Source organism: Molossus molossus, unplaced genomic scaffold (assembly GCF_014108415.1).
Source record: "Molossus molossus isolate mMolMol1 unplaced genomic scaffold, mMolMol1.p scaffold_m16_p_18, whole genome shotgun sequence".
In the NCBI taxonomy this organism is placed as follows: domain Eukaryota; kingdom Metazoa; phylum Chordata; class Mammalia; order Chiroptera; family Molossidae; genus Molossus; species Molossus molossus.
In genome coordinates this window covers 33,615,686-33,637,998 of record NW_023425353.1, presented here as the reverse complement: position 1 = coordinate 33,637,998, position 22,313 = coordinate 33,615,686, and the positions used below count along the sequence as shown (strand labels likewise).

Here is a 22,313-nt window from a genome sequence, read left to right as displayed (position 1 = left end):
GAGTCTTATATTTAAGTATTTAATTCATTTTGAGTTTATTCTTGTCTATGGTATAAGAAGGAGGTCTAGTTTCTTTTTTGGGGGTACATATCTGTCCAATTTCTTCAACACCATTTTTTGATAGGCTGTCTTTACCCCATTGTATATTCTTGCCTCCTTTGTCAAATATTAATTGATTGTATAGGTGTGGATTTATTTCTGGGCTTTCTATGCTGTTCCATTGATCTACATGTCTGTTTTTATTTATTTTTTCTACTTTTAAAAATTTTTTTATTTTTATTTTTTTATTAATTAATTTTTGTTACAGATGTTTCTCCTTTTCCCCCCACTGATTCCCCCCTCTCCCTCCCTCCCTGCCCTTGCCCCAGGTTGTTGTCCATGTCCACTGTTCATGCATACATGCATATAATTTCTGTGGTTTATCTCTCCCCCACCACCCCCCTCTTTAGGGGATTGTCAGTCTGTACCCCACTTCCACGTCTCTGGGGCTACCACATTCCTCAGACTGTTATGTTCATTATATTCCACAAATAAGTGAGATCATATGAAACTTGTCTTTCTCTGTTTGGCTTGTTTCACTTAGGATGATACTTTCCAGGTCCCTCCATGTAGTCTCAAAGGATAAGAGATCTTTCTTTCATACAGCTGCGTAGTACTCCATTGTGTATATGTACCACTGCTTTTATATCCATTCGTCTACTGATGGACACTTGGGCTGTTTCCAGATCATAGCTATTGTAAATAGTGCTGCTACAAACATGGGGTACATATATTCTTTCTGATTGGTGTTTCAGGCTTCTTAGGGTATATTCCTAGAAGTGGGATCACTGGGTCAAATGGAAGTTCAATTTTTAATTTTTTGAGGTGACACCATATTGTTTTCCATAGTGGCTGCACCAGTCTGCATTCCCACCAGCAGTGCACTGGAGTCCCCTTTTCTCCACACCCTCGCCAACACTTGTTTGATGATTTGTTGATGGCAGCCATTCTGACAGGTGTGAGGTGATACCTCATTGTTGTTTTAATTTGCATCTCTCTGATGATTACTGATGATGAGCATTTCTTCATGTTTCTTAGCCATTTGTATGTCCTGTTTGGAGAGGTGTCTATTTAGTTCCTCTGCCCATTTTTTAATTGGATTCTTTGTGTTCCTTTTGTGGAGTTGTATGAGCACTCTACATGTATTGGAAATTAACCCCTTATCTGATATATCATTGGCAATTATGCTCTCCCATACAGTGGGTAGCCTTTCCATTTTGATGACTGTATCTTTCGCTGTGCAGAAGCTTTTGAGTTTGATGTAGTCCCATGTGTACATTTTCTCCTTTGTTTCTATTGCCTTAGGTGATGTGTCAGTAAAAATTCTGCTGCGTATTATGTCTGAAATTTTGTTGCCTACAGTCTCTTCTAGGATTTTTATGGATTCATGAGTCACATTTAAGTCTTTTATCCATTTTGAGTTTATTCTCGTGTAGGGTGTAAGTTGATGGTCTAGTTTCATTTTTCTGCAAGTAGCTGTCCAATTTTCCAGCACCATTTATTAAAGAGGCTGTCCTTACTCCACTGTATGCTCTTGCCACCTTTGTCAAATATTAATTGCCTTGGGTCTATTTCTGGGTTCTCTGTTCTGTTTCACTGGTCCATATGCCTGTTCTTGTGCCAATACCAGGCTGTTTTGATTACAGTGGCTTTGTAGTATAACCTGAAATCTGGTAATGTGATCCCTCCAACTTTGTTCTTCCTTTTCAAGATTGCTGTGGCTATTCGAGGCCTTTTTTGGTTCCATATGAACTTTTGAAATAATTGTTCTAATTCTGTGAAGTATGCCGTTGGTATTTTGATGGGGATTGCGTTGAATCTATAGATTGCTTTGGGTAATATGGACATTTTAATGATGTTAATTCTCCCAATCCATGAACAGGGTATGTGCTTCAACTTTTTTATATCTTCCTCTATTTCTATTTTTAATGACCTGTAGTTTTCTGTGAATAGGTCCTTTATTTCTTTGGTTAAGTTTATTCCCAGGTATCTTAATTTTTTTGCCACAATGGTAAATGGTAAATGGGATTGTTTTCTTCGTTTCTCTTTCTGTGAGTTCATCATTGGTGTATACAAATGCCATCAATTTCTTGACGTTAATTTTGTATCCTGCTACTTTGCCAAATTCATTTATTAAGTCTAGTAAACTTTTGATGGAGTCTTTGGGGTTTTCTATGTATAGTATCATGTCATCTGCAAATAATGACAGTTTCACTTCCTCCTTTCCAATTTGGATTCCTTTTATTTTTTCTTCCTGTCTGATTGCTGTGGCTAAGACTTCCAGTACTATGTTAAATAGGAGTGGTGAAAGTGGGCATCCTTGCCTTGTTTCTGTTCTTAAGGGAAATGCTTTTAGTTTTTGCCCATTGAGTATGATGTTGGCTGTAGGTCTTTCATATATGGCCTTTATTATGTGTAGATATGATCCTTCTATTCCCACACTGCTGAGCGTTTTTATCAGAAATGCATGCTGGATTTTGTCGAAGGCTTTTTCAGCATCTATTGATATTATCATGTGGTTTTTATTCTTCATTTTATTTATGTGGTGTATCACATTTATGAATTTGCGAAAATTGTACCAGCCTTGCATCCCTGGGATGAATCCCACTTGGTCATGGTGGATAATTTTTTTGGTGTATTGCTGGATCCGATTTGCTAGTATTTTGTTCAGGATTTTGGCATCTATGTTCATCAGGGATATTGGCCTGTAGTTTTATTTCTTTGTTGTGTCTTTTTCGGGTTTTAGAATTAGAATTATGCTGACTTCATAAAATGAGTTTGGAAGTCTTCCTTCTTCTTGAATTTTTTGAAATAGTTTGAGGAGAATGGGTATTAGTTCTTCTTTGAATGTTCGGTAAAACTCCCCCGTGAAGCCATCCGGGCCTGGGCTTTTGTTTGCTGTGGAGTCTTGATTACATCTTCAATTTCTTCTTTGTTATTGGTCTGTTCAAGTTTTCTATCTCTTCCCAGTCCAGTTTTGGGAGACTATGTGTTTCTAGAAATTTGTCCATTTTGCTTAGATTGTCGAATTTGTTGCCATATAATTGTTCATGGTAGTTGTTAACAATCTTTTGTATTTCTGTGGTGTCAGTTGTTACTTCTCCTCTTTCATTTCTGATTTTGTGTATTTGGGTTCTCTCTCTTTGTTTCTTGGTGAGTCTAGCTAAGGATCCATCAATCTTGTTTATCTTTTCGAAAAACCAGCTCTTTGTTTTATTGATCCTTTAAATTGTTTTTTTGGTCTCTATGTCATTTATTTCTGCTCTGATCTTTACTATTTCCTTCCTTATACTTGCTCTGGGGTTTCTTTTTGTTTGCTCTCTAGTTCTTTAAGTTGTGAGGTTAGATAGTCTATTAGAGATTTTTCTTCTTTTTTGAGGTCGGTCCGTAGTGCTATGAACTTCCCTCTCAGAACTGCTTTTGCTGCATCCCATAGATTTTGTGTTGTTGTGTGTTCATTTTCATTGGTTTCCAGGAATTTTTTGATTTCTTCCTTGATCTCCTCGGTGACCCATTCATTGTTTAATAACATGCTATTTAGCTTCCATGTGTTCAAATGTCTTTGTATGTTCTTCGTGCAATTGATTTCTAGTTTCATGCCATTGTGATCTGAAAAGATGCTTGATATAATTTTAATCTTTTTGAACTTGTTGAGACTTAGTTTGTGCCCTAACATGTGGTCTGTCTTTGAGAATGTCCCATGTGCACTTGAGGAGAATGTGAATTCTGTAGTTTTGGGGTGTAGTTTTCTGTAGATATCTATTACATTCATTTGGTCTAGTGCTTCATTTAGAGTCTCTGTTTCCTTGCTAATTTTTTGTCTAGAGGATCTATCCAGTGATGTCAGTGGGGTGTTGAAGTCCCCTGCTATGATTGTATTGCTATTGATTTCTCCTTTGAAGTCCTCCAGAAGTTTTTAAATATATTTTGGTGCTCCTATATTGGGTGCATATATGTTTATCAAGGTTATATCTTCCTGTTGGATAGATCCTTTCAATATTATGTAGTGGCCTTCTTTGTCTCTAATTATAGCCTTCATTCTGAAATCTATTTTATCAGATAGGAGTATTGCTACCCCAGCTTTTTTTTCTTTTCAGTTTGCTTGGAAGATTTTTTTCCATCCCTTCACTTTCAGCGTATGTCAGTCTTTTGTTGTGAGGTGGGTCTCTTGTAAACAACATATAGATGAGTCATGCTTTCTTATCCAATCAGCCACTCTGTGTCTTTTTATGGGAGCATTCAGTCCATTTACATTTAAAGTGATTATTGATATGTACTTATTTATTGCCATTTTTGTTTAGTGTGGTTCTATTTTTCTTCCCATTTCTCCTGGTAATTACAGCAGTTCTTTTAACATTTCTTACAGTGCTGGTTTGGTGCTAATGTATTCCCTTAGCCTTTTTTTTGTCTGGGAAGCTCTTTATTTGACCTTCTATTTTGAATGATAGCCTTGCTGGGTAGAGTAGTCTTGGATTCAGATCCTTGTTTTTCATGTCCTTGATTACTTCATGCCATTCCCTTCAGGCCTGTAGTGTTTCTTGTGAGAAGTCAGCTGAGAGTCTTATGGGGTTTCCTCTGTAGGTAACCTGTTGATTCTCTCTTGCTGCTTTTAGGATTCTCTCTTTGTCTTTAAATTTTGGCAGTTTGATTACTATGTGTCTTAGTGTGGGTGTGTTTGGGTTCTTCTTACTTGGGGCTCTGTGTGCTTCTTGAACTTGAATGCCTTCTTCCTTCACCAAATTAGGGAAGTTTTCTGTCACTATTTTTTTGAATATATTCTCTAACCCTTGCTTATTTTCTTTTTCTTCAGGGACTCCTAGGATGTGAATATTATTCCGTTTCCAGTTGTCCCCCAGTTCTCTTAAGCTGTCTTCCTGTTTTTTAATCTTTTTTCCTTTTGGTTTTCTGATTGGTTTATTTTTTATAGCCTGTCTTCTAATTCACTGATCCGGTCCTCAGCTACCCCTACTCTGCTTTTTAGACTTTCCAATGTGTTTTTCATTTCTGATATGTCATTCTTCATTTCTTCCTTTTGGTTTTTAATTTCCAACTGGTTGATTTTCAACATTTCTATGTCTTTACTCATGGTGCTCATATCCTTACACATGCTGTTGAGCTTCCTCAACATCATGGCTCTAAATTCTAGTTCTGTTAACTTGCTTAACTGTACCTCATTTATCTCATCTTCCGTAGAGGTCTCTTGTTCTTTCATTTGGCTTTTGTTTCTGTTTTTCAGCATTTTGGCTATCACAGTGGGCTTTGGAGTCTGCCCAATTTTCCCTGTGGGTGTTGGTGTTCTGCTGTTTGTCGCTTCCTCTCCTGGGTTTGGATGAGCCAGGGAGGACCCACTTTAAACAGCACCATCAATCTTAGCTTTTCTGGTTAGTGTTGCTAGCCCAGGGAATGGTAGTTATCCTCTAGCTTTTTTTGCCTGGAGGCTATTAGTAGAGGTCACCTGAAGACCCTTGGTTTCTGAGTTGCCTGAAAAATTCCCTCAGGTGCTCAGTGTAAGAGGATTTCCCGAGGGTGGGGCAGCTGCTGGTTGTTAATGGGCCTCAATTAGCATTTCAATGGCCACCAGGTGGGGTTGAATCTCTGTGGGAGGGGCCTTTGCCTCTCCCCAGGGCCCTGGGAAGGAGTAAAATGACCACAGTCCTGCGTGGCTGCACTCAGCAAAAGCTCTGAGCACCCTCCAAATCCCGAGTGTCCCCACACAGTTCCAGTCCAGTCTGCCTTCCCTGTGCCAGAGCCCAAGGTGAGTGGTGCTGCCAATTTAGCCTCTGTCTAGACTCTGCGTCTTGGAGCCGCCTGGGACTTTTAACCCGAGGGCACTGCTTCCAGCCAAGGGTGGCCACGGCTGTGGAACCAGCTAAGGGCATTGCACTCAGCAGAAACTCCAGGACTAAGCTGTGGTAGCGGGACACTGCCGAGGTGGCAGCAGCTTCCAGCAGAGTCCCCTGGTCCCCGCGAGTCCATGCGGCACCAGCCGAGGGCTTAGTACGCAGAGTTCGCAGGACTCAGCCTCGGTAGCATCGTCCTGTGGAGTCTCCTGGTCACAGCCAGTCTGTGCCAGTCTGTGCAGCACCAGCCGAGGGCTTAGCAGGCAGCAGAGTTTGCAGGACTCATGCAGGATCGCAGCCGAGGCGGCAGCAACTTCCTGCCGAGCCCCCTGGTCCCCGCCCAGGCCGCTGTGGACCGTGGGCTCCCGGCCCCCTCTCGCGTCCTCACAAGCCTACCAGGATTGAGTCGGTGTCCCTGGTTATGTGGTCCTCCAAGGTGTCTTTCGGTTGCCCCTTCCTGACGATTTGCCTTTATTTTCCTTGTAAATCCAGTTTGGTCCTGGGAGATGGTCTGTGTAGCTCCATTCACTCTGCCGCCATTTTTCCTACTTTCTACATGTCTGTTTTTATGCCAGTACTATGCTATTTTGATTACTATGTCCTTCTAGTATAGTTTGGTATCAGGTAGTATGATTAGCATGATTCCAACTTTGTTTTTCTTTCTCAAGATTGCTGTGGTTATTTAGGGTCTTTTGTGGTTTCATATAAATTTTTGGATTATTTGTTCTAGTTTTGTGAAATACACCATTTGTATGTTAATAGGAATTGTGTTGATTTGGGTAGTACGAACTTCTTAACAATGTTAATTCTTCTTTTCCACGAGCATGGAATATACTTCATTTATTTGTATCTTCTTCAGTTTCTTTCTTCAGGGTCTTAAAATTTTCCTAGTACAACAGATCCTCCTTGGTTAAATTTATTCCCAGGTGTTTTATTTTTTTTTTATGCAATTATAAATTTCTTAGTTTCCCTTTCTGATAGTTCATTATTGGTGTATAAAAATGCAATCGAGCCCAGCCAGTGTGGCTCAGTGGTTAAGCATTGACTCATGCACTGAGAGGTTGCTGGTTTGATTCATGGTCAGGGCACATGCCCAGTGGGAGGCATGCAGGAGGCAGCCAATCGATGTTCTCTCTCATTGATGTTTCTATCTCTCTCTGCCTCTTTCTTCCTCTCTCTCTAAAAATCAATGAAAAAATAATAATAAATGCAATTGATTTATTTTGTATCCTGCTACTTTACTGAAATTATTTATCAGTTCCAGTAGTTTTTGGTGGAATCTTTAGGGTTCTCTATATGCAGAATCATGTCATCTGCACATAAAATATCAGTAGTTTTAATATCATTCCCCATTCTTTTCCATGTCTCCCTCTTGGTTTTCAAATCCATTCTATTTCATCCAACAAATGTTTATTGAGTGTCCATATGTGTCACACACTGTGTTGAGGGCAGAGGATATAATGGTGGGAAAGTCTGCTGTCAAGAAGTGTAAAGTCTGGTGGGAAAGACAGGACATAAACACATGAATACTGGGGCAGTGTGGCAAAAAGATGAGAAAGGCAAGGGAAGACTTTGCAAAGGAGGAAAGAGCACTTGAGCAAACCACTCAAGCACAAATGTGAGCTCAACAGGTAGGCAAAGGCAAAAATGGGGAGGACCATGTCATTCTAGGCAGACAGAATAATGTGAAAAAAGAATTAAAATTTATTGAGCATTTGCTAGGTGCCAGATACTGTTTGTTTGTTTGTTTGTTTGTTTGTTTGTTTTATTTGTTGGCTTGGGACCCATGGGCAAAGATCCATAGCAGCCCAAGGGTTACCTTAAGCCATAAGCCCTTTTTCATCACCTATGGAAGGGCACTTTTTCTAAAAGCAGTACTTGATGCATTAGGACTAACCATGACCTGGGCTTTTGAACCTACCACCTCTGATCTAGACAGGTAGAAATCAATGTCCTGACCAGGCTGCTGTGCTGGGCTTGGTTGTTCACTGGCACTGATATGTTGTCAGCTTTTTTGGGAAAGACATAGAACAGTAACCCTGTGATTCCCAGAGGTCTTCCCCCATCTTCCATGAATCCAGATGCAAAGACATAGACAGGAAGTAGGATTTATTGGTGGGTGTAAAGAGGGGGCAGCACTGAGACTCTCATGAGTGCAGTACCTGCCACTTGTCCAGGGGACCATGGTTAGTGATGTGTTTGACCCCACAGCCATCTGAGATGAGCTGCTTTTCAGACACCATGTCTTCAAATTCATCCGCATTAAATTTAGTAAAGCCCCACTTCTTGGAGATGTGGATCTTCTGGCGGCCAGGAAACTTGAACTGGCTCTGTGTAGGGCCTCAATCACAAGCTCCTTATTCTGCAGCTTGGTCCGGATGGATGTGATGACTTGGCCAATATGGACCCTGGCCACTGTGCCCTGGGGCTTTCCAAAAGCACCCCAAATACCTGTCTGGAGCCTAAATTGGGGATAGCATGAGTTTAGATATGAGTGTCCACCAGAAAGGGCTGTATCCAAGGTCCCTTAAAGCAACTCATACTAGCAGCAGGCTACATACACAACCAGGGATGTTACTATTTGCAGCCATTGCACACCAGGCCCCCATGGGTAAAAGATGTTTTAAAAAATTTTTTTTCTTTGATGTTTAGATAGAGTAGAAGAGAGGGAAGGAGAGAGAGAGAGAGAGAGAGAGAGAGAGAGAGAGAGAGAGAGAGAGAGATATTGATGTGAGACACACTGACCAGCTGCCTCCCACACAACCCCAACCAGGGCCGATGATCAAACCTGCAACCAAAGTACATGGCCTTGACTGGGAATCAAACCCGCAACCCTTTGGTCTGCGGGCCAACACTCCAACCGTTGAGCCAGATACTGGTTTTTATGTATTAACTGATTCAATATTTTTATTCTATCCTATAAGGTAATACTATTGTTATTATACAGAAGAGGATATTGGAAGAGGTTAAGTTGCCCAGAATCACATATTTAATAAGTTCTGTAGTAAGGGTTCTGCATCCAATTCCACTGCAGGGGGGAGGGGTTCCCTACACCAACAAACCATGTTCTGACAGTAGCTGGGTGTTATTCAATTCAACTCAATTCAATTCAATTCAGTTCAGTTCAATTCAAATCAATTCAGACACTGTGTACCTGGAGATAGTGTCAGATCCCACAGGTTGAGAGGTCAGTCCTACAGGATTGCCATTCCTGCCTTTAAGATGCCAGTCCAAAGCCCAGATTGTCACCCGAGCCTCTGATCACACAGCTATAGATCAGAGGCTCCTACAACCTCCTCCTTGGGTTTGAATAGTTTGCTAGAGTAGCTCACAGAACTCAGAGAAACATTTTACTTACTAGAGTACAAGTTTACTATGACAGGACACAAACCAGGAACAGCCAGATGGAATAGATGCTTAGGGTAAGGTATGGCAAAAGGTCATGGAGCTTCCATGCTTTTCTGGGCATGCCACTCTCCCCAAAAGTCCATGTGTTCAACCACCCAGAAGCTCTCCAAACTCTGTACTCTTGGGTTTTTATGGATGCTTCATTACAGAGTCATGATTGATTAGATCATTGGCAATTAGCCATTGATTCAACCTCCAGGCATTCTCCTCTACCCAGAGCTTGTGGATTGGACTAAAATTTCTAAACCTCTAATCACCTGGTTGGCTTCCCTTGCAACCAGCCCTCATCCTTAGGTGCTTTCTAAAAGTCAGCTTACTAACACAGCCAAAGACACATGTGCTCTCATCACTTAGGAAATTCCAAGGGTTTGGGGAGCTCTGAGCCAGGAACTGTGGGTGAAAACAAAATATATATAAGAAATATATATTTGGTCATCATAAATCACAATATCACATATAGCTAGGATTCAAGTCCAGTCAGCCTGGCTACAGTATCCACTTAAAAAAAAAATTTCCAGCCCTGTGACACTCCCTGTCTTCCTTAGTCATGCAGTAGCCCATATATTCATTAGTCTTAAAGCCAGAAGGGTCCTTAGATAATCTAGTCAAACAGTTCTTACACAAGAAAATTAGGACTACTTAGGAGGTTTTAAAAATTACCAATGCCTAGCATTGCCACCCCCTCCTCAAACCACACTGAAGGAACCACTACTTTTTCCCCCTTTTCTTTTTTTGTATTTTAAAACATTTTGTTAAAATATACATAACACAATCTTACCATTTTAACTATTTTAAGTGTACAATTCAATGGCATTAGTTACATTCAAAATATTGTGCAACCATTACAACTATTTTCATTACCCCAAACAGAAACTCTGTAACCATTAAGCATAACTGCCTATTTTTCTCCCAGGCCCTGTAATCTCTAATCTATTTTGTTTTTATGAATTTGCCTATTCTAAATACCTCATATAAGTGGAATCATACAATATTTGTCCTTTTGTGTCTGGCTTATTTCAGTTAGCACAATGTCTTCAAGGTTCATCCATATTGTATAGTATGTACTGGAACTTCATTCCTTTTTATGGTTAAATAATATTTGATTGTATGGATATACCACATTTTCTTTATCCATTCATCTGTTTAGGCACTTAAGTTGTAACCTCCCCCACTCACCCAAAACACACTGGAAGAATCACTATTTTTTAAAATTTAACTATGTGATACACTAAGAGAATAAAATGACAAAAGGAGGCACAGGGAAAAGGCCCAAAGAAGTGAAAATGTGTATAATTTAGTTTGGATGGCAGGAAGCCAGATTTTAGGGTAGGATTCTCAGTGGCAGGGGTGGCCACATGACTGAGGCTTTTCTCCTACACTCAACACAGATATTTTGCCATTACCACTACTGTTTCCTGTCAGAGAACTTATGATTTCAGGAAAATGAAAGTAGTGTCTTTTCTGAAAGAGAGCTTAGAAGCAGATTCTTTTTCCTCTAAAGCAGTGGGTTTTAACACAAAGATACAGACTCAAAGAGTTTGTTTGTTTTTATCCTCACTAGAGGACATTTTTTGCATTTATCTTCAGATACAGCGGGAGGGAGAGAGGGGGGAAGAGAGAGAGAAACATCTATGCAAGAGAAACACATCGATTGGTTGCCACCCACACAACCCCAACCAGGGCTGGGGACAAACTGCAACCAAGGTTAATGCCATTAGCGGGAACCAAACCTGGGACTCTCTGGTCCGCGGGCTGACGCTGTAACTGCTGAGCCAAACTGGCCAGGCCTCAAAGAGTTTTAATAAAGCATAAACAAACTTAAATGCTGCTTCTAGTCCTCCTGATCTTCCTGAATTGCAGTGGAGAAGAGAGAAGAATCTCTATTCAAAGAAGGATGATAAGGGTTATGTTTTATTATTCCAGGCAGGGTTCAGCAGGAGAAGGGTAGAATCATGCTGGCAGCCTTTGGAGCCTCAGAACTTGGACCCTTTTTTGTCATTTCAGAGGAAGGAATGGCTTTCTCAGCAGGTCTCAGTAGAAACATTTAACAACACAGATCCTATATATGTCCTCTTGTCTCATGATATCCTGAAAAAGATGGTTGTTGGCTCCTCCATTTTAGGTGACCAATTCAGTATAGTCTTTTCATTTTCATTCAGATCAAGGTTGTTTAAGTACATTGAGGTTACTAAGGTATCCCAGGGGTAGGCTGTTCAGGTATAAGGTAGTAACCTATCAGCTCTTTAGTGTCAAATATCACATTAGTGCGTACATTTAAAACACTGTATTATAATCAAGTTGCACTAGCTAGCTTTATAACTAAGACTTTTTACCACTTCAGGGATCAATCTAGTAACTAAAGAAACTCTTATTACCAAATGGCATTTACTTTAGGTACCATAAAGGGATTATCTTAAGGATTTCTACCAAGACAGTAGGAATGTCAGTGTTAAATTTTTCTCAGCCTTAGAAGTGAAGTGATCATGGACCTTATGTTGTAGGATGTAGCTTAGGAAACAGTGCCTACTTTGGACAAAAATACTGGTTTCAGGCTTGCCACAATGAATTGTGCCCATTGTTCAAGCATATACCAGACTCTGAATCCTTTTAATCAAATTTAATCAATTTGTGTCCAGCTTTTCAGGTTGATACATTTGTAGCTTGGCAGGCTGGTCCACTGGTCCTGTGTTTCACATTCCCTCTAATTAGTTGAACTGCTCTACACAGCTGAAATGGACACCTCCCCATATAAATCCTTATTAGAAGAACTAGAGCCATAAGATCGGTACAAACACCTAATCTCTGTGAAGAAGGAGGATATATTGTGTTGACACATTAGTTAGAACAACTTTGAGCAGATAGTACAAAGTTGTGATCACTGAACTGCACTGTGGCCTTGCATTGATTGGATAGGTATCAAAATACTAGAAGTGTGAAATCCACTGAAAAAATTGATTTAGAAGAGCTGAGTAAAAAGATCCCAACAATGATCAAAACCAACATTTCTGACTCTTAATTTTTTATCTCTAAAATTATTTTTCTTCCTCCTCTTTACATATGCTTAAATTTCCAATTCTAGCATCCTTTCCACCTGGAAACCTATGAAGATCCCCCATATTTGGATTAGATATGCCTTCACACAACAGTCCCTGTATTCCATGTAGTTGTTTGCATATTAACTTACTAAAATATTAAATTTGAATTTATTTGTTGTTTCTTCTAATCTGTAAGCTCTGTGGGTACAGGGACCATGCGTGCTTTACTTATCTTCATATTTATATAGTCTAGCATGGTGCTGAGCATCAAGTAACTCAATATTTATTAAAATTCTCACATGTTGAAACCTTACATGTGCAAAAATAAAATAACTAGTCAGGATTCCAGTTTTTTGTTTTTGTTGTTGTTGTTAATCCTCACTTAAGTATATCCTTCCATTGATTTTTAGATAGAGTAGAAGTGGGGGGAAGAGAGAAACATCAATGTGAGCGAGACACATCAACTGGTAAGACCCCGGCCCACACTGGGATCAAATCTACAATGTAGGTACGTGCCCTTGACCGGGAATCAAACCCACGGCCTTTTGGTCCAAGGGCCGATGCTCAAACTGCTGAGTCAAACTGGCTAGGGCATTCCAGGTTCTTTTTAAGAACTGTATTCATGAAGCCTGAAATCAAATGAAAACTAGAAAGACTGAAGAAGATCCCGTTAGTATAAGACAGCTTTTGTATCAGTGGTACACAAAATAATATTAACAGTGTTAAGAAATGCTCGAATATATCTGTTATAGACTAAGCTAGTGACAGAAATAAACAAAAATTTGCAAAATGAATAAAAATTGTTTAAGGTATGCAGTTGGACTACGATGAAATACACTAATGTATACCTAATAGGATGTTGAATAAAACTTTCTTCTTGCATCAGAATTAGTACCCAGGACCCCACAATGGAGAGCAAAATATCCCACTTTCAAAATTCAATCAATTAGGGCCAGATATAAGAAGCCTTCTACGCTAACTATTAATGAAATCACTCCACCTTCCCATTCCAAAAAATACTGAGGGTAATGGGTATTCTCATTTTCTATTGTAGGTAACACACCATCCCAAAGCTTAGTGGCTTAAAACAATGAGAATCATTTTATTATCTGTCATGGTTTCAGTAGATGATTCTAACTCATGGTCACTTGAAGTTATATGGGTGGCTGGAGTTGGAACAGCAGAGTGCTGGAGCAACTGGGGGCTGACAAGGCATTTCTCTTTCTTCATGTAGTCTCAGGACCTCTCTATGTGGTTCCTCTACATAAGCTAGTTTGAGCTTTCTCACAGCTTGGTGGCCTCACAGCACTCAAACTGCTTAGCTCATGGCTCAGAGCTCCAAGCACAAGCATTGCAGCTGCGAAGGCATAGCTGTATCTCCTTTTATGAGGTTGCAGAAGTCACAATATGTCACTTCTGCCATACTCTTGGTTGAAACACTAACAAACAGTAACTGCCTACTTTAAAAAAAGTAATTTAATTTTTATTTTTTCCATCACCATTTAAGGAGGGGATATAGACCCTATCTCTATTTAGTAATGTCAAATTCCCATTTTAAAAAATAAACAAACATGTAGTATGGGAGATATTAGATTAGTGGCTCTCTTTGGAAATACAATCTGTCACAAGGATCACATTATGTGTTATGGGCCTTTGGTTTAAGAAGAGTGTTGTGCTTTTTCCTTATGGGTGGGGAGAAGGATGTACCTCCTCAAAGCTGACTGAGGGTGAAGGTTTTGTTATCTCTGACTCCTGGTGACCCTATGAATTAGTGATGTCCACAATATCCTGTCTTCAACAGCCCTGCTCATCTCCTATATACTCGTGTTTATAGCTTCATTTATGGAGTCAATCCATTTTATATTTGGTCTTCCTCTTTCCTCCTGTCTTCTACTTTCACTGGAATGATCTTTTCCAGAGAACCCTGCCATTTCTTCATGTGTCCAAAGTAGGATAGCTTCAGTTTTGTCATTTTAACATCCTGAAATGTTTCAGACTTAATATGCTTTAGGAGCCATCTGTTCATCTTTCTGGCAGTCAGGATGTCCATAGAGCTCTCCTTCAACACCACAGTTGAAACATATCAATCCTTTCCCTATCGGCTTTCTTTACTGTCCAACCTTCATATCTGTATATAATAATTAGGAATAGGAGGATATAGATGATCTTAGTCTTGGTATCTAGTGACACATCTTTGCTCTTTTTTTAAAAAAAAATTTTTTTTTATCCTTTATTGATTTTAGAGAGAGAGGAAAGGAAAAAAGGGAGAGATAGAAACATCGAGGAGAGAGAACATTGATTGACTGCCTCCTGCATGCCTCCCACTAGGGATTTGGCCCACAACCTGGGCATGTGCCCTGACCGGGAATGGAAACAGTGACCTCCTGGTGATGGATTGATGCTCAACCACAGAGCCACACCGGCCAGGTGATATATCTTTGCTCTTAATGAGCTTTCCTAATACTTCCATTGCTGCTTTTCTGAGTCTCAGACTTCTCTTGATTTCTTGACTGCAGTCTCCATTTCAGTTAATGACTGAACTAAAGTAAGCAAAATCTATAATAATTTTGATGTCTTCATTGTCTGTGTCAAAGTTGTGTATTTCTTCTGTAGTCATGATTTTTGTCTTCTTGATGTTCAAATGCAGTCAGGGTGAAGGTTACCAGCTCATTATTTGCAACAATTGCATGTGCCTTCTTCATTCCCCAATTGGAAGTCTGCTTAGCACCTTTTAATTTGCCCTTTGCTTGTTTGAACAGAGAAAGAAAATTGGAGAAAAGGGGGCAGTAGTGAATGGCCTGTATATTCACTGGAGTGGTAAGGATATATGTTTCCTTAGGCCAAATGAATACTGTTGGTGCTTGCTCAAGAGAGCTAGCTGCCCACCAGGTAAGAGGACCAAGCAGCAAAAATCGGCGGGGCATAAGCGTTAGGAAAGGAAGCTCTCCCACACTGGGATTTGAGCACTGGGGAGGCCCTACAGAATTTACCCAAGATTGCTTGCATTTGGATGCCTACAACCTAGAAGGTATCAATGATCTATCAGAGATAACAGAGAAACAAAGACACAGGACAAGTAGGAGATTAATTAATTACAAGGAATTGGTTTATGCAGTTGTGGGGGCTAGATAAACAAACCTGACATTTGTAGGGCAGATAGCCAGAAAGAGAAGATCAAGAGCATTTGGAACCTCATGAGCACAGGCTGAAATTTGTTGTCCATAGGAAGTAAGGAAAGGAAGATATGTTTTTATTGATGTGAGACAAAGGGAAAGGGGTGGGGGGAGAGAAGAAAAGAGAAGAGAGAGAGAAGGGTAAGAGTGAAACATTGATTGGTTGCCTCCCATATGAAATCGAACCCGCCACCTTTTTGATGTATGGGTGCTCCAACCAACTGAACCACATGGGCCAGGGCCCTGAGCCCTCTTAAAGGGTTCACCAATTAGGTCAGGCTCACTCAGGATAGTCTTCTTTTGATTAACTTAAAGTCAACTGATTAGGGACTTAACACAATTTTTTTTTTCCTTTATTGATTTTAGAGAGAGAGGAAAGGAGAGGGAGAGAGAGATAAAAACATTGATGAGAGAGAACATTGACTGGCTGCCTCCTGCCACTGGGTATTTGGCCCACAACCTGGGCATGTGCCCTGACCTGGAATCAAAATGGCAACCTCTTGGTGCATGGGTTGATGCTCAACCACTGAGCCACACCAGCCGGGCTTATTAGGGACTTTTATCACATCTGCAAAATACCTTGACAGCAGCTCCCAGATTAGTGTTTGATTAAATAACTGGGGAATGTAGTTCAGCCTAGCCAAGTTTATATATCAAAAGGCGATCACACAATAGCAGCCAATACATGAAACATGTATGCCTTTCTTTTTCCTTCCTCCCTGTGCCAATACACCAAGGGAGCTCGAACCTAGAAGAGAGTTATGAAGGAAATGATCTAGAGGCAGACCATATTGCCTTCCTAACAGACTCCAAAGGGAGGGAATGGGAGAAGTAAAATAACATACTACATCCTCTCCCTTTTCATGGCTTTGGAGCTATAAATCTGGCATGCAGTAGGGAAGAAGGAAGCTTTGAATGGATATAAGTCACAGTTTTAACAATGGACAGCAAGTGGGAAGTTATGTAATCTGAGATGTCATTAAGATACTTGCTGACTAGAAAGAAAAGGAAATTTAATATGGCAAATTTGGGTACAATGACTGGAGACAAAACTCCATTGAGTTGAGACAACTAAATAACAAAATGATTACATTACAAAAATTAGAAGAACTACTGCAGATGTTAAAGAAGAAAAAAATAAATGGCTAGAGTGGTCAGGGAAGGCTTATTTCTGAAAGGCAGATTTGGACTGGACCTTCTTTAAAAAGTTGGCGTACAGGGGAAACTATCGAGAATAAAGGCTTAGAGAAATGATAGTACATGTGGGGAGTGAGGACCAGGAGAACAATGTACTGGTCAATGTGTGTATTTAGGAGCTAAGTATCGATAGGGGCTACACTAGGCAGGAACTTGAATGAGAGCTAGGCAGAGGAATTGAAATTTGATGAGGTAGTCAGTAGGAAATCACTGTAGGTTCTTGAATGGGGAAATCTTGAGGGAAGTTTTTGTTGTGAATCTTTTAAAGATAGATTAATGTAATAGTGGTATAATATAGATGGATTTTAAGGGAAAAGAACTGAGATTCAAAGGGGCTAGTTAGGATGCTATTACAACATTCTAGATAGGAATTAACAATAACCAAAACAGAATCACAAAGGTAAAATGGAATTGGAGAAAGAAAAATATTTTAAAAGACAAAAACAGTAAGATTGATAACTAAATGGAAGTATGGTGGCAGAAAAAATAATTCAGAATATTCCTTAGTTTCTAGCTTGGGGAACTGAAAAAAATGGTGGTATTACAAACATGAATGAGGAAGTTAGGGAAGGAAAATCTATTTGGGAGACCATGACTATTAATTCAATTTGTGATTGTTGAAGTTGAAGTCATGATTTGAAGTGTAAATGTCCTGATAAACGTTGGGAAAAAAAGAACATAATGTTAGCTTGATAGCAATGTGCACAAAGGACTGCAAGTGGAAGGTCCAGGCTGAGAAATGAAAGGCTTGGAGGCACCGGTGGTATTTTTTAAAAATAACTTCTTCCAAATGAAAGGTGGTTTCCTTTAGAAGAGAAAGAAATGAATAAGAATGGAGCAGTTGGCTACCTAGATGGTGTCAAAGAACAAAATAGAATTTGACACCTGGACTATGATTTAAGATTCTGGAACTGATGGGTTTTAGGCAAGGAATAGGAAGTATGTCATAAGGTCACACACACACACACACAAAAAGATTTTTTTCTTTCATTTTTTTGTTTTGTTTTTTAAGGGTGGGGGGAATCATTTGGAAGGAAATCATTCTTGGATGGATAAATAACAAAAGAGAACTGAGTGAACAAACACTGGTTTCAAAGAAAGAATAACACAGTAGAAGACACCTAGTGTTTCAAGAGTTAATTATAGGTGAAAGAAAGCTAGCTGAATTTATTGTTAACATTTATTTACTTATTTATTTTTAATTCTTACCCTAGGATATTTTTTACATTTATCTTCAGACAGAGTGGGAGGGAGAGAGAGAGAAACATCGATGTGAGAGAGACACATCGATTGGTTGCCACCCGCATGACCCCAAATGGGACTGGGGACAAACCGCAATTGAGGTACGTGCCCTTGGCTGGAATCAAACCTGGCACTCTTTGGTCTGCAGACTGACACTTTAACCAAACTGGCCAGGGCTATTGTTAACATTTGTTGAGAGTTTACTGTATGTCAGCACTGTGGAAAATTCTTTACATGCATTATTTCATATAATCCTAACTTTTTCCCTCTCAACAATGTGTCATGGACATCTTTCCACATCAGTAAAAATCTGTATTGTTACTTATAATGGATGCATAGTATAGTATTCCACTGCATGAAGGGTCATTTTAGTAAGCTGCAGCAAACTTTCCTATTAAACATTTTTCCACACCTTTTTGTATGAGCTCACTTTTTCTTTAATAAGAGATGAACATTTTGTTTTAATTTGTAATATTTTGAACAACGTGTGATTCAAAAAAATATATATAAAAGCCTTTCTTTCAGGCTTTCTTCCATTCTTGTTCTCTGTCCTACCCCTAAGATTATTAGTTTCCTTTGTATCTTTTCACAATTTCTCTCTTTTATGTGTGAGTGTTAATCCTCACCTGAGGATATTTTTCCATTGATTTTTAGACAGAGTAGAAGGGAGGTTGGAAGGGAGGGGGAGAAAGAGAGAGAAAGAGAAACATTGATGTGAGAAAGACATCTATTGGTTGCCTCCCAAAGGACCCTGGACTGAGCCAGGGATGGAACCTGCAACACAAGTATGTGTCTTTGACAGGGAATTGAACCCGTGACCCTTTGGTCCATGAGCCGATGCTCTAACCGCTGAGTCAAACTGGCCAGGGCTCTCTTCATAATTTCTTTATGCTATATAAGCAAATATATATTCTTATTTTTTCCTTTTTACACAAAGTAAAAAGCATCTTGTAATCATCTCTTTTGGCAGTGGTTCTCAACCTTCCTAATGCCGCCACCCTTTAATACAGTTCCTCATGTTGTATGTGGGCATATCTGCATGTGGGTGGACCCGCCTGGAGATGGATAGAAGAGCAGTGTCTCGATTCCTAAGACCATCGGAAATATGTGTTTTCCAGTGGTCTTAGGCGACCCCTGTGAAAGGGTCGTTCGACCCCCAAAGGGGTAGCGACCTATAGGTTGAGAACCGCTGCTTTAGGGTAATATCTTATAAGTGGTATTGCTGAATTCAAGGGTAGTTTCATTAAAATCTCAGTTAAAAAACATATTGCCCAATTGGTCATCAGGAAGGTTGTACACCAACACTGTATGAATATCACTAAATCCATTTTATTTACTTTTTAACTTTAGTGTATCTGTATATCTGAAAATGAATGGAGAGCCCAGAATATATATATATATATATATATATATATATATATATATATATATATATTTTTTTTTTATCCTCACTCGAGGACATTTTTCCATTTTTGTTCAGATAGGGTGGGAGGGAGAGAAACGTTGATGTGAAAGGGCCACATCAAGTGGCTGCCTCCCCCACGACCCCAACCAGGGCCAGGGGTGAACCACAACCGAGGTATGTGCCCTTGACCAGAACCAAATCCACGAATCATTTGTCTGCGGGCTGATGCTCTAACCGCTGAGCCAAACCGGCCAGGGAGAGAATAAATATTTTTTAAAATCACTATCATTTGTAATATAAGGCTAATTCTGGTATTATACAGAAGTGATTATACAAAAGACTTGGACTTACCCACTTGTAATGTATATTACAGACAAATGAACAGAACAAGAAGTCAAGTTTTGATCTAGGTTATGTTTTTCTTATTGGATGGTTGGAGATACGGGTAGGAATGAAAAGATGAAAAAATATCAGTTGTTCGTGATGTAAAGATATGAAATAGAGGTGAATGAGTCAAAGAATAAGCAGAATGAGAAACAGGCAGACTACAGATGAGAATGAAAAAGGGTAGATCATTTCCTTGGGTCTCATACATCTGATAAGGCATATTGCCAGATTAGCTCTTCCTGTTTTCTTTCTTTCTTTTTTTTTTTTTTTTTAAAAAAAAACTCCAGTTATTGAATTGGCATATATGATTATAATAGAAATTAAAACTAAATTTCAACTGAATGAATATGTACATTTGTCTATTTTTTTTTTAAACAGAATTATCTGAAGAAATGGATACGTCTCCTTCCAAAACATGTCCAGTTAAAAAACGGGTGAAAATACATCCCAACACAGTGATGGTAAAATACACTTCTCATTATCCTCAGCCTGGGGATGATGGATATGAAGAAATTAATGAAGATTATGGAAATTTTATGGAGGAAAATTCAAAGAAAGGCCTGCTGAGTGAAATGAAAAGAAAAGGAAGAACTTTTTTTGGAACCATGGATACCCGACCTCCACCAACAAAAGACCCCATGACCAATGAGATTGGACAATTCCAGAGCTTTGCAGAAAAAAACATTTTTCAATCCAGAAAAATGTGGATAGTGCTGTTTGGATCTGCTTTGGCTCATGGATGTGTAGCTCTTATCACTAGGCTCGTTTCTGATCGTTCTAAAGTTCCATCTCTAGAACTGATTTTTATCCGTTCTGTCTTACAGGTCTTGTCTGTGTTAGTTGTTTGTTACTACCAGGAGGCCCCCTTTGGACCCAGTGGATATAGATTACGTCTCTTCTTTTATGGTGTATGCAATGTCATTTCTATCACCTGTGCTTATACATCATTTTCTATAGTTCCTCCCAGCAATGGGACCACTATGTGGAGAGCCACCACCACAGTCTTCAGTGCCATTTTGGCTTTTTTACTTGTAGATGAGAAAATGGCTTATATTGATATGGCTACAGTTATTTGCAGCATCTTAGGTGTTTGTCTTGTCATGATCCCCAACATAGTTAATGAAGAAAATTCCTTGTTAAATGCTTGGAAAGAAGCCTTTGGATACACTATGACTGTGATGGCTGGGCTGACCACTGCTCTTTCCATGATAGTATATAGATCTATTAAGGAGAAGATTAGCATGTGGACTGCACTGTTTACCTTTGGTTGGACCGGGACAGTCTGGGGATTATCTACTATGTTCATTCTTCAAGAACCCATTATCCCATTAGATGTAGAAACCTGGAGTTATCTCATTGCTATATGTGTCTGTTCTACTGTAGCATACTTAGGAGTTTATTATGCCTTGAACAAATTCCATCCAGCTTTGGTCAGCACAGTACAACATCTGGAGATTGTGGTAGCGATGGTTTTGCAGCTTCTAGTATTACACATATTTCCTAGTGTCTATGATGTCTTTGGAGGAGTAATCATTATGATTAGTGTTTTTGTCCTTGCAGGCTATAAACTTTACTGGAGGAATTTAAGAAGGCAGGATTATCAGGAAATATTAGACTCTCCCATTAAATGAATATCTTGTTAACCATCAGTTATAAATAGGTACACTGCCATTTTAATATTCACCAGTGTCTTTTGTGTTGTATAACTGAGTGCTATATAATTATATATGCAGATACAGAAAAATATATTCTAGTCTAATATATTAAAAAACAAATATTATATATGTGAAATATAATGAACACTTGTCTTTACTGTTATTAACAAAAAATAATTGTGGTAGAAGGAGAATGTTAACTTTCACTACTAAACAACATAGACGTGAAGAAATGACCCCTTTCAGATGAAACTTCTGTAGTCCTATAGTTCAAAGATTAGAAAAATGTTCATGTTAAATGTTTTATAAATGTTCAACAAAAATCCTTCAAAACTCAATAATCTGCATTTGTGAAAAGTACACTGTAAGGTGAAATGCTGAACGCCAAGACCTGTTTTGTCATCTACTTGCATTAGAAAACTAGAAGTGATTGCATTGGGTAAGGGAGCTTGAGTTAAGCAAGAAAAGGGAACAAAAGAAAGAAGCTGGTTTTTCTTTTTTTAATCCTCAGCTGAGGACATTTTCCCATTTTTTTGTTCAGATAGAGTGGGAGGAAGAGAGAGGAAGAGAGACAGAGAAACATCAATGTGAAAGGTCACATCGAGTGGTTGACACCCACACCACCCAACCAGGGCTGGGGACAAACTACAACCGAGGTACATGCCCTTAGCGGGAACCAAACCCAGGTCTCTCTGGATCGCAGGCCGACGCTCTAACCGCTGAGCAAAACTGTCCAGGGCAAGAAGCTGGTTTTTCAATTATAATGGTGCTTAGAACAGGAAGTTGGTCTTCCTCTTGCTATGGCCACATTAGACAATGCATAGGAAATGGAGGTAGGGAGAACACTGGATTCTTGCCAGATCTACTTAGTCTATGCCATTTTTTTTGCCTGATGGTGGGAAGCCTAATGTGGGGGCAGAGTCTGATTATCC

At 39.4% G+C, this 22,313-nt stretch overlaps 1 protein-coding gene and 1 non-coding gene across 2 annotated transcripts in view; one reads left to right on the top strand and one right to left on the bottom strand.

Moving 5' to 3' along the window:
• The window catches only part of SLC35G2 (solute carrier family 35 member G2), a 61,905-nt gene extending 40,386 nt beyond the window's left edge, over positions 1-21,519 (top strand). The window contains exon 2 of the mRNA XM_036267052.1: positions 20,105-21,519. Within this exon, the coding sequence (XP_036122945.1) occupies positions 20,119-21,357 (1,239 nt within the window). The 5' untranslated portion in view covers positions 20,105-20,118 and the 3' untranslated portion in view covers positions 21,358-21,519. The remainder of the gene's footprint in view (positions 1-20,104) is intronic.
• Positions 8,389-8,521, bottom strand: LOC118633642. Its single transcript, XR_004960202.1, has one exon. It is a non-coding gene; the product is annotated as a small nucleolar RNA SNORA70 (small nucleolar RNA).
• Positions 21,520-22,313: the final 794 nt, after the last annotated feature.